Source organism: Phaethon aethereus, assembly GCF_964289735.1.
Source record: "Phaethon aethereus genome assembly, chromosome: 2".
NCBI lineage: Eukaryota > Metazoa > Chordata > Aves > Phaethontiformes > Phaethontidae > Phaethon > Phaethon aethereus.
Window position 1 is genome coordinate 51,267,690 of NC_138582.1, and position 13,066 is coordinate 51,280,755.

General features: G+C 39.8%; 1 protein-coding gene across 1 annotated transcript in view; it reads left to right on the plus strand.

The window, feature by feature from the left end:
• CDH2 (cadherin 2) overlaps positions 1-13,066 on the plus strand; it is a 119,253-nt gene that overhangs the window by 11,261 nt on the left and 94,926 nt on the right. Inside the window, exon 2 of the mRNA XM_081996546.1 lies at positions 1,094-1,205. Within this exon, the coding sequence (XP_081852672.1) occupies positions 1,094-1,205 (112 nt within the window). The remainder of the gene's footprint in view (positions 1-1,093; positions 1,206-13,066) is intronic.

The window sequence follows — 13,066 nt, forward strand, 5'->3', positions numbered from 1 at the left end:
GACGATATACTACATCTGGGTACGCACATGGGTAGTCCTGTCCTTGGCACGTAGGCGTGTTTGAGATTGTGCGAGGGCGCTCACGATTTCTCAGATGTATCTCAGCCCAGGCTGGCGTGGGCTTGGCCTGTCTGCCTCGTGCAGCGTGGAAGGGGTTTTGCCACGTATGGTCACTTAGCCGCGTGCAAGGTGGGCTGTTGTCTTGTGCAGCGCTAAAATGAGACAAAAACAATCCACTGAAAAGAAACCTTAGTCTTTTGCCACAGAAAATAGGATGTGTTTTTTTTAGCTCAGCAACAAACTGTCCTGGAAACGAGCTTAGCTATCAGAAGTATCTTCTGAACATGGAACACTACAGAACAAGCATGTTTCCAAATGCTCTATTATAGTTCTTAATAAAAAGGCATTTATGAAACTTTAAGAATGTGATTTGAGGGGTAACTTTCTTAACAAGTGAGAGGACAAACCGTTTCAGTGGCTCGGCTCTTCCCTTGTGCAAATTTAATGAGCTGCTCTCTTTTTAACTTAATAACCCTTTGAAATAGGAGGAGATTGCATTGGAAACATTTGGCTTTGTATGGTATTCCTTTAAATGCTAACACAAAATAAGTTCTGCTAAGTTACTGCAAATGTAGCATTTTGTCTTAGTTTACTTATTCTGGTGCAGCCTCACACAGAACTACTCTAAATAAAGCATTTTAAATCAGCAGTTGAAGCCATTCCTCTCAAGTAATCTGGCTATGAAAAAGTTGCCGGTGGGTTTTGTGCAACATTTATTTCCAGAGGAAAGAATGTTTTTGTTCCCCCCTATGATTCACCTTCAGTCTTGATGGCTGGTTTAGTGGAAATGTTCAGTTGTCAGAAGAATCAAGATTGTGTATTATTTAGATCTTACCAGACAAGTGGGATTTGTTCCTTCCATTCCAGTTATCAGAAAGATTAACCCTTGGCCCTCGTGGTCCTAATTGCAGTTGTTCAGAAACAAAGACGCTGCTTGTACAAGACAGCAGCAAAATGGAGTATGTGCCAACTGGAATGTTTCTCCGGTGAATGAGGGTTGCGAGTATTACATAAATTTTGTCTTGCATTTCAGGCACCAATAAAAGCAACTTGTGAAGATATGTCGTGCAAGACTGGATTTCCTGAAGATGTTCACAGTGCAGTGGTGTCGAGGAGCGTACAGGGAGGACAGCCGCTTCTCAATGGTATGGTTAGAAAAGATGTTTTGATTTTTTTTAATTTCCTCTAGTTGTAACCATAAATCACTGGAGGATTTTCATCCTTAAGTAGGGCACAAACTTTTGCAGGAAAGAACGTCAGCTGCTCTATGATTATTTTTTTATTATTGTCATAGGACTTGGAAAATCTGTTGGCATTAGTGATAGCACATGCACCTCTGACAGTAATTTGAAAATACTGGGTGTTGTGAACTTTCCCGTGATCGTCCACTAATCCTTTCTCAGCACAGCATTCACACTGATGTTTCTTATTATCACTGATGATATCTATGCCATCAGTCTATACTTACAGCCCATGTATGAATGATGAGGAGGTAAAGAAAATTTCCCTTTTGCTTTACACCTCCCGCAGAAGTACTGCAGTTAGACCCAGTCCTAGTGCTCACGTTAATGCAGAGAGAGTTCCCTTACTGCTTTTTCCTGGCAGCCTCAGGAGAGACACCTATAGAAAGCAAGGCACGGGACAGGCAGCACCACGATAGAGCAGTTGCCCACGAGCCCTTGGTCGGTGACCGCAGCACTGCGGGCTCTGCGAGGAGCCGTGCCGGGAGAGGCAGGGCAGCACCGGTGCGGTCTCCTGGACGCTGCGCTGCTCTCTCACCCTGGCACCTACCTGTGTCTGATGGCACAGTGCCCAGGCTGAGGATGACCCGTGCCCAGGCTCGCAGCGTGCTTGGCGAGTGTAAGCCCTTGCCCCCACTGGGGATGCGCTGCAGTCGGTACATCTGCCCACAGGTCGTCCAGGTTGGGAATTCAGTCTGTTGCACTTTTTGTGTCTCTATTTCTCAACGACAGAGTAGTCATCTGTAGCACACAGAGGCACCTGCTCTGAATCTTTCCTAGATTTCCCAACTGGTTAAGTTTCAGTATACAAGTTTGTGGAAGTAGAACATTTTAAAAAATGTGCATTAATTTGGCCGTTTTCTGAACTGCTAACATAATTTATTTTTTTCCATCTAATTTGGAAGTTGTGGAACTGACTATGAACACTAGTTTTAGATGATTTTGAGTACATCTTAAATACGGACTAATTTAATTTGTTGTTTCTTTCACATATAAATATGGTTACACAGATCAAGACATTTAAATGAAAAAAATTCTAATGAGTCTGCAAAACAAATGAAGTGAAAGCTGTAGTCTTGATTTTACATGCTGTATGTAGCAGTCTATCCTTAATTACATTTTACAGACCTGTTTTGTGCTTTTTTTAGAAGTATAATGGAAACTTGAATGCAGGATGAATTGATTAGCTTTAGTGTATTTAAACTTGGGTTATTAAAGCTTCTTCTGTTCAGTTTCAAGGAAGCGTATTCTACCACCACAGACTTTTCTTTTATTAAAGGATAGCTTAGAAATTCATGTATTAAAGTAAATGTTCTGCCAATTGAGAAAATAATAAAGAGGAAAGAGAATTTTCCTCGCGTTTCCACCAAATGGGAGTTAATAGATGACTGTACGATAGACTCTTGCAATAGCCATCGGCACGGAGAACTCCTCCAGGTCTGTGCATCACCTACTGAAGAAAGGGACAGAAATTGGGCCAGGGAGCACTGCGGGCAGGTGCTTTCCAAAGGTCTGCCTTGAAACCACCAAGTATTTGTTACTTGTTAATTGCCATCTTAAAATGGAGATCGTATAAGTTTTGATACCTACCCTGTCCTGTGAAAGTTCTCTTCACTCTTCATGGAATCAAGACTCTTTCTGCAATTTCTCCCCTTTTTTTTCCCACCAGCTAGCAACCACAGTGGACTGCCCACTAATTCTCTGTTGGCATTGCTCATACAAATCTGATGATAATGACTGACCAGCCTTAACTGGATCTGAACTAGTAATGTAGGACGGCAGACTGATTTCCTTTCTCATTACTCATTGCATTCGCACACTCCCTTCCCTTGCGTCTCAGAACTGAGTGAAGCATGACTGTTGGTTTGTCCTTGAATGGTATTAAAACGCATAGCATTTTAGGGAAGTAGGAATTGGAAAAAACTGTACAAGGCATACAGTATGTATCACATCATATCAGCTGGTTGAAGAATGACCTGGGGGAGTTCTTTTTCCTACAGTCGTTTCCTCAGCTGAATTACTGTAATGGTTAATTCTTTTGAAAATTCTGACATGCTTAAAAGCATATAATTTCCTGGTTACACATAAACATACATTCTGTCATTGCTTAGCTTTGACTTAAATTTAATTACACTGTCATTTTGAAATACTATTTTTGTCAAAAGCCTGTTTTCTGGTTATTAAACTAGATTCAGATGACGCTGCAAGTTAAGTACAGTTGCATGACATTTGCTTCTTAGGGATAACCATGGGCCTGTTTCTGATCTTGGTTGCCTCGCCTGTCTTAACTGCATGCTTATACTAGTATGAATTCAGAAGTGAGGCATATAACTGTAGGTTTTCTGTATATTTTAGAAGCGAAAGCTTTAATTTTCTTTGGTTTTATGCTTTGAATACCACAAGCTCAGAGGCCAGCTGTAGAATAATTTGAACCTGACTTGATGTTTTCTTCAAAAGTGACTTCTTAAAATACTGACGAAGAAAATGACCGTATGTTTGTTTTCGGTCTTGTTAATTTGCTTTTATCTTGTATACTGGGGGATAAGTGTCTCTTAAGGTCTTGAGTTTCCATCTCATACACCAAAACCTAAATAAAATTAGAGTTATCATACGATTTGTTGTTCTGTGCCTTTCAGTTACCATAACACAGGATAAGTAACTTTTAAAGTATTATTGTAAGAAATACTTACAATTAGAGTATGGGGCAGGGTTCCACCATGCGCTTACATGATAGTATTTTCTGGAGAGGTTTCTATTTCTGTATTCAGGTGCTGTTTGTTTTTGAGGGAGGGACTTATTATATTAAAAAAAAAAAGTGTCTTTGTAATTCATACCAGCTTTGCTCATTCATATGGCTAGGATAATATGTCAGCCTCTACTAATTTCTCCTTCCATGCATGAGAGGCCACTACATGTTCAGTTGGTATCCACGTGTTCAGTTGTAACGGTATGTGAAAAATCAGTGGAGCAATACATTCAGAATAACAGAAATTGGAAAAGGGGAAAAAACCCACATTTATTAATGTGAGTAGAGGGAGGGAAAGCTGGCTGCCCTTGGTTTGGGATCAGGAAACACGGAATCACTTATAGGGAAAAGATGCGGTTAGTTGTGAAGACACAGCAAAAGAAGTTGCAAACTACTCCTTTAGTAGGTCATGACTGAGCTGTGTAGTAGCCTGAAGTGTAGGCTGTGTCCTGTTGCCTCCTTCTGGCATAGTCACCGGAGTGCCGTGCTCCTGCGTTCCTTGGTACAGCCTGCATCAGCCTTGGAGGCTCTTCAGAGCTGATGTCTTAAGCTTTGTCTTGCACAGTCTGGCAGGTCTGACTTCAAGATGCAGTATGCTCAGGTCACTAAGCGGATGTAAGCTAAGTACAGTAGGTTTAGTTCTGAATATATTTATAATGTTTTTCATGCTGTTGCACTTGGTACCAGTTACTTTGGTGAAATTACGGTGATTTTTACCAAGGAACTACGTGAGCTCAGAACTACTACTTTCATTTCTGTGAAGGGAGGAAAAAGCAAGCAGTAATCTTTGAAGTAAAATTGAAAGAAGCTTCATGCACCTCTAAAGTCTCTTACTGATTAAAACCATGGAGTTATTTGGATCTCCAGCTCTTTTAGAATTTAATATACTGTGAAGTATTTTAGGACTTAAATGGTCCAGCATTTAAAAAAAGAAAATAAATCATATGCAAATAACTCACCAGCCATCACCTAGTAGAAGTAGCTATCTAACCCAAATTTACAGGCACAGCACTTCTGACTTGTTTCTGTAACTAAAGTGTAATTACTGTTTGGAGGACCATAAATAAGATGTGTTTGGAGAAGAAGTAGTTAAGTCAAAGAGGGAGTTCTGTTTAATATATTAAATGCCCTTGCTTGTGCTGGTTTTATCACAGTTTTGTAGTTCATCCAGGAAAAAGTACTTGTGGCAGTTTGATATGTACATCCAGCCTGCTTATCTAATCTTTGTTCTATATCCTGCAAATTTTAAGATACAAATAATGTATTTCTGCTAAAATCATTCACCTAGGAAGGTTACTTGAATGGTTATTTGCAGAATTGTATCTTAAAGTTAGAGATTCTTGCTCTGATAATTTATTTTAGCAGTTTCTTATCTTTCAAAGACTTTATTTATCATTGTCTGTCCTGTTACTAAATGCATGATTTTAGTTCTCTGCTAAGCAAATTAGTTGTCTTGACAAGATTCTTAAATGTATCCTTTGAGCGTTTTGTAGCTATAACATATTTCTAAGTTCTTTGACTTGCACAATGGTAAAGAAAAAAATGTTTTTCTGTTGATCACTGAGATAAGCGGTGGTTATGGGTAAGTAACAGCGCGGTTTCATGAGCTGTTTAAGCCAGAGCAAGCTGACAGTGTTGCCAAAAGAGGCATGCTTACGCCTTCCCTCCTCTTTAAGCCTGGCACCAAGTGCTGATGAAACCATAAAATGAACCGGCTTAGCCAATTTATTTGGGATAAGCTCACACTCCTACTCCTTAGATTTTTGCTGAAAGATCTTGTATGCTTAAACAGAGCCGTGGTGTCCCTGTTGACTTTTCTCTTCTAGCAGTGAAATGCTTAGAAAATAATACTTGTTCTGATGCTTTCAAACTGAGTGGCAAAACTTGATTTTTGGCATTCCCACTGACTTATTTTGTAGTTTACCATTGAAAATACTAGCTGGTCTGAAACAACCCAAAAATGTGTTGCTGGGAATGTGGCGCTTGGGAATTGCCTAGCATTTAAAAGTAACTAATGTTTCTTCGTGACGTAGGAGGTTACATGGGCGCTGTCTGTCCAGGTGAGGCCACTCGGCTTTTTCTTGCTGCCGGTGGTGTTTTATCATTCTATGTATAAAAATGCCCATCATCAGCTATGAATAAAATTCCTTTCAAAAAAGTCATCGTGCTTAAAACTGAAGACAGCAGCACATCTTTTAAGGCTTATGTCTCATTCTCTTCTATAAACAACTCTTATAGAATTGTATTCTTACTATGATAGCATGCACTGGTGGCTTTGTTATTCCAGTGCACATTAGCAATAGAGCCAGGGAAAGTGTTTTTAGCAGAATCATATTTTCCAAGAGGGAAATTAGTCGTCTTTTTTTTTCATGTAAAAAGTGAAAGCGGTAACCACTTTGTTTGAAGTCTCCTTGCCTGAAGCAAAAAGACAAGTTGACAAGTCCCTTCCAGGCAGACGGCCAAAGAATCTCAGATGGGATGGGGTCTCTCTATGAGCTGCTGACAAGCTGGGGAAAAAATGTTTCAATTCTTCCCAAATGTATTGTTTTTGGAAGTTCTCTTCCTGTACTCCCCCCCAACAACAAAAAAAACCCCAAATGAAAAACAACCACAAAACACCATCCTTCTAGTTATTCTTTTAAGCCTTGGTGGGAGTGAGAAGTTTTTTTTTTCCCCAGAAGTTTATGCTCTGAGTATATTTATATTTTTCCCCCAGTTCTGCTTAACATTTAGTAAGTTTACCCTCTTCCATGTGAAGCAGAGTAAATTTTAATGCTGTGCCTTGTCGATTTGTTTTGTTACAGTTGCATTCCAATCCTCAGTCTCTTGCCTTTTTAATCCTTTTCCTTTTCTTTTCACAAACAGCTTTCCTGTTTGTCCTCTTTCCGCACCCCACAGCATCCTAAGTTCTCCTGTGTCAGTATTGAGCTCACTATCCTGAACTGGAAGAGCTGCTTCTGTTTGCTTTAACTACACTAGCACAGTGCCTGTTTTATGATGCCAGTTGTCTATTCATGTACCAAGTTCTTAATGTATTCTTAGATACTTGTCCTCTGAAAATTGGAGCTTTCTTTTGCTGAAGCAAGAGGTTGCTTCTTGAGAAGTGGATTCCTTACTCCATTTTCCCTGCTCCTTAGTTAAACATAGAATGTATCCTAGAGTATACATAACGTGCACCTTACTGAACAGTGGTAAAATATCTATTTGAATAGTGACTCCTTTTTTCTCACTTCAAATCCTGTGAAGTTCTAGGTGTGATTTGTACATGTTACCTGATTTTACTCTTTAGTATTAAGCTATTGATTACTGTTGTTATTTTCTTATTGCAAGCTTGTATGTAGAACATTACATATCTATAAATAGAGAATAAATGTAAACAATGAAATTCAGTGATGTTTTGGATGTGCACAAAGGACAAACATTTCAGAAACAGAACTCCATTATCCGTTGGTGGACCCTAAAGGTGTTACAGAATTGTAGTGTTTGGATCAATTTGTATATCCAGTATCAAAGAATTTATCCCTTGAGTTCTAGATAAAAAGTAATTCTAAAAGAAACCTATAAACATGTACTAAACAGTATGTTTTCCTTTTATGGAACATTTGGATTAAAGGTGGAAATACATTTTGTGGTTAAAAGAAATCCAAAATGCAGTATTCTGTCCACTTTTTCCAGAGAAGAAACTTGACTCGCGTTTCTTCCCTGTGAAAGGAACACTGCTTCTATTTCCAATGTAGACTCTTATAACTACATCTTGATAAAGAGAAAAATACACTTAGAGAGAAATAACAGATATCCTGAATGGTTGCAGTGTTCTGGGATGTGTAAATTACTATCTTAGTTAATTAGTCCAGCTCCGATAGTCATTTCTGTTTATGGTGCATTTACTTGGAATGCACTGAGTTAATTAGTACTTATACCCTTTTCCTATATTCAGCTGGTTACTTGTGAGGATCTCAAGTGTAGTGTCCTTCCTCTGTGCAGAAGTATGAATTACGGGAGCTGAGTTGTCAGCTGCCCCATTGAGGTCTGGCCATGGCTCAACAGGGGATGGCAAAGGAGATGTTTGTTTCTGCCTCTGAGGCCGGGTCTAGCTTTATACTATTTCTAACACCATTTAGTGTAGCCTTAGCTCAGTTTTAAACTATGCCACCTGGCCTTGATTCCCAAGGGGCCATTATTTCTTCTGGAATCCCTGTGATTAGAGCCTTCTCCAAGGCTGACCCATGCTCTAGGAGAGGCTGAGAGGAATGGCACTTGCAAAGCTATGCAGAAAGCCTTCCCAGCACACAAAGGTGCCCTTAGGTACGGGAGATTTATTTAGTGATAGAAGAAAAGTTGCTGTTGCTTGCAACAGCTGCATTAAAAAAAAAAAGAAAAAAAATATTTCTTTATGTGGGTAGATCAGTATATGGAATACATGGAGCAAAAACTCAGGTGACGCCATCTGTGTTAGCATAACATGAGACACATGGTATGTATAATTCCACATTCAAATTGTCACTTAAGACTATAATACATCTTTTGTTGACTTGTCATCTTTCTAACAATCTGGAAGACAAATTTCCTAGAGCATCATATTGAACTGATACTATAGGTGAATGCCCTTTATTACAGAACATATTACCATACCAAACAGAGATGAATTCCAGTAGTATTTAAACACTTAATGACTGTATTAAATCAAATACCACTGTGTTGAAAACTTGGATGTCAATCAACAAATCCAAGTAAAGTTTGAACTGCTCTGATTTCAGTTGAATGCAGTGTGGCAGATTCATTGCTTTTAGTTGAACTTCTAATACTCGCAGATTCATTGCTTTTAGTTGAACTTCTAATACTCAACATGGGGACATTTTTTAATCTGAAAATGATGACTTTTGGAATTCGGGGCATGTCCTAGGCATCAGTCAGCCCTACTGAACTGAGAAGATGGGAGGGGGCAGAAAGAAGGTGCAAGGGAACAGTTTCAGATTTTGAATGGAAGGGAAATGACTAGAGTTGCTATTTTCTTCTAATTAGGCTGTAGAAAGAGTAACTGGCCTTTGGTACCCTTTAAATCTAACACAACACATGATTTTCCACTCATCTCCATATACGCCAGCTGGGTGATTTGTCCTCCAGAGGGCAAGGAGAATAATGTTGGGGGATGAGTGGGGTGAAATTCTGGAGCGGAGAATGGGGCTGAGGCTGGGGAAAGGATGGAAGCAGAAGACTGGGTGGTGAAGGATGCTGGAATGGGTGGAGGAATGAATGGAATCCCTGGTGTAGTTCCAGGGGGAAAGGAAAGCACAGGTTCTCCACACTAGAAAGAACAGAGAAACTTGGCATTGGTTGAAAGAAGATGGCAGAAGTAACCTAAGGTAGGAAGGAAAGTATCTTGGAGTGCTTTCAGATTTCCTTCTTACATCCAGTTTGAGCTAGTCATGGACATCTGATATCCATCCTGAGGGAAATGCCAAGGACCCAGTGGAGTTCACCAAAGTCAATTAACTGAGCAGGTAGCACCAAGAAGCTTTTCTAGGAGAAACTGCTAGGCCTTTTTGACATCAGAATGACAACATGATGCCCACATCTCCCATTTTTTTGCAATTCATACTAATACCAAGGAACTTAATTATCTGAGTAGTCAGCAGAACATGCATAGTGAAGAGCCTTTTGAAGATAAACTATTCTTATAGCCAGGATATGAGGTTTGCTAAAGAAGTACCTACAGCTGCTCGTCATGGCTTGTCCATGGTTCTGGAGGCAGCATTGGGTTTGAACACTCAAGAGTCCATCAGTGTCTGTAGAGTGGTCTCAAAACCCACTGCTGCTGCTTGCTACAGATGAATCGGTACCAGTAATGCTTTTTTCATTGTTTCTCACATTGATTATAGATGTGTAGTTTAAGTGCATGTGAAAATACCTCCTTAAGTAAAGCTAGGAGAGGATATACCAAAAATGCAACTTTGCTTGACTTATAAATACATCGCAGTCATGTGGCTACAGGATGAGTGAGTTAGATCAGCAAGCTGATCTGACACGAAACTATCCCTGCTTTTTGTGGTGGGCTAGTTCTCACCTGGGTCAGCTTGCTTTGTTGGTTTATTGGGACCTGCTGTGGAAAAGGAGGTAGGTTAATGAGAAAAGGGGTCTGTTAGATATGATGAAGGAAAAGGAGATCATAGCTGAACGAGACTCCACTGTGTTGGATGCTCTGTTGGGGTTTTTTTTCCTCTTCTCTCTCCTCTCCTTCTCTTTTCTCCTTCTCCTTTTCTCCCTGCAGTGCAACCAGGAGCTTTCTTCCTGCAATTTTAATTTATTCCAGGATTGGAATCAAGCTCCTGCCCAGGAGGATCAGCTCCCTGCCCATCCCTTGCTGCCTGCTGCATCCCAGCTCTGTCCAGGCATAGTGACCAATTGCACCAGCAGTTCTTAGCCGGGTTGCAGATGACAGTGAGCAATCCCATTAACCCGCCAGCCCAGCTGCGGATAATCCCAGAGAACCAGGGCACCCAGCACTGCCTGCGGCTGCTGTCCTTCGCCCTGCTGCAGCTGCTGCCTGCCGCTGGGCACCGGTGCTCAGGGCAGAGGAGCAGCACGTCGCAGCTCAGGCGCGTCTCCTCCTCTGAGTTTCTCACAGAGCTCCAGGAATTGGCCCATTTTGAATTTTTCCTATTCCCTTTTACTGTCTGTTGCGTTTTGTCAGACCTGTGAGCAGTGGCAGGTATTGCTCACCTTGCAGGAGCAAGCTCTTTCTCGTCGTGCACCATGCTGCCTTTTGAAGAAGTAGGTTTTGTTTGGTTTTGAAAGTTAATGGCACATGCCTCTCAGGTTGTAGAGAAGAGGAATTATTTAAGCCCCTCTGTGAGTTCCAGTTTAACATTCCCTTAAATGGGAAAGTTACAAATCCCTAAAAGCATAATTTGTAACATAAAAGCTATCAAAATAGCCGTGCAATCTGTTAAAGTGTTTAAAAATTTGACTCTCTGCAGTTTAAAATGTGAAATAAATGTACACTAATTGTTTTGAATGGAGATGAAGATGGTGTTTGAAGCCAGTCTTTAAAGGAATTAGTGATATAGCACTGCAGTTAATGGTGGAGCACTATTTTTCTGTAATGGGCTCAGCAATGTTCTCTAATTAGCTTGCAAATTGATATTCAAATACAAGTAAACTGGCAATCAAATACAAGCAAAACATCTATGTAAATAGACTTTGGTTTCTGCATTTAGCATACCTGTATAAAAAATTATGTGTGGGTGGAGGGTTAGCTCTTAGTTGTTTTCCAGCATGGAACTTTTATTAATCGTGGCTCGCTGGTTACATTAGGTCAATATTTTTGTTCAAGCACATGAAAAGAGGAAAAAAAATGCCCTTTCTTCCACAAGTGAGTGGCTTTTAAACATTAGTAACATAATACTGAGTGTGTATGAGGTTTTTCCTGTGTTCGTTTCTTTCAAGGTTTGTCAACTGGTTGTGCACATAGGATTTGATGCGTAGCTAAGTCAGTGGAAATTATTCTTTTGACTGTCCTGAATTTTGGATTGTGTGTATGTTCATCATAAAAACTATTGATGTATAGTACAGCCATTTAATTTTCAAGCCTTGTGACAGAAACTTGGATGCATAAAATATTACTGATGTTTGTGTTGTAGGGTTTTCTGCTGCATAGAAAATGCAAGTTCTTAAACTTGAATTTAACTAAATGCCTGGCTTAAGTAGATTGTAAACTTATTTTTCTATAAAGGAGAACCATGCAACAAAGCTGGTGCATAAGAACTGTTGTGGGGAAAGATAAATACAGATGATACCCTGAAATCCAAATTTTAAATGTGTCTTTAAACTGCTTACTCTCTAATCTATAAAACATCTCTGTCATTGACACATTGATAACTTGCTAACTACTCTCTGTAAGGTTACTGTTTGTTGATAGATGGAAGCCTGACTATGTCAGTGGGTCAGCTATGTGGTTTTACCATCCCCACGTACTCCTTTTGTCAGCTGTCCATGGTGTTTATTGTTCAGCATCAACTTTCATGCTAAAAAGTTCTTTGAAACATACTTCCCTAAATCAAATTCTTATCACTGTGCATTCATTAAATCCAATTATTGTTTGCATAGATTTAGCTTTCAGTGCTGGTTATCATCATAGCTCTTCAAGGGGAAAAACCCAAACAAAACCAAAACCCAAAAAATGAGTGTTTTCTTGTTGTTACTTGTACTAGCTGCTTTACAGAAAACTCTCTTTTTACACCATGGAAATAATACATCAGTGAAAGTCTTTTGGCTTTCTAATTCAGTATGTGCTTTTCTGTTCAAATAACCGCAGTTTTCCCTTTACAGTGCTTTAGTGTATGTTTGTGCTTTTATAAAAAAATGATTAATTCATTTCTCGGGGGATGGCTAATGGGGGAGTGTAGGTCCCTTGGAGGTCACAGGTTCAGATCCCATCCGTCATCTGCATCCAGTAGCCACTAACAGATAGCTGCTTGTTAGATTATGCAAAAAGAGCCTCCTTTGGTTTCTTCTGAAGGAGTTTGTGTTGAAAAGGTACTTATTACATAAGAGCAGAAATACTGCTGAAATTAGTGGAAACTGGGCCAGCACATGCGGGCAGGGAGTGTTTGTGTTGTATGACGGTAGCTGGAGAAGGTCAGTATCACAGTGCTTTCCAGACTGTCTAGAAGGGAGAAGCAATGAAATGGAGTGAGATTTTAACCGCTGGGAGGGTATTTATGCGGAGCTGAGATATATTAGGGTAGAAGTTTGGACAGCTTGGAGCAAAAAGCACATTTAGCATTTCAGGTGTCGGAGGTGTTTCTGTCTGCTTGTAGGCAGTGTGTTTCCCAGAACCTGAATTAAGTTTGTATTGCATTGAAAATTAAAAATCACACAACAAAAAACCTCCCTCTTATTCATGCTGTATGTCAGTATCTGCACTTCTGATTGTGTCAAGTCTCCTTTAGTTAAAATCTCATCATTATGCTTGTGTGCAAATTAAATATTTAAGAATATGTGCCATTATTTATAAAAA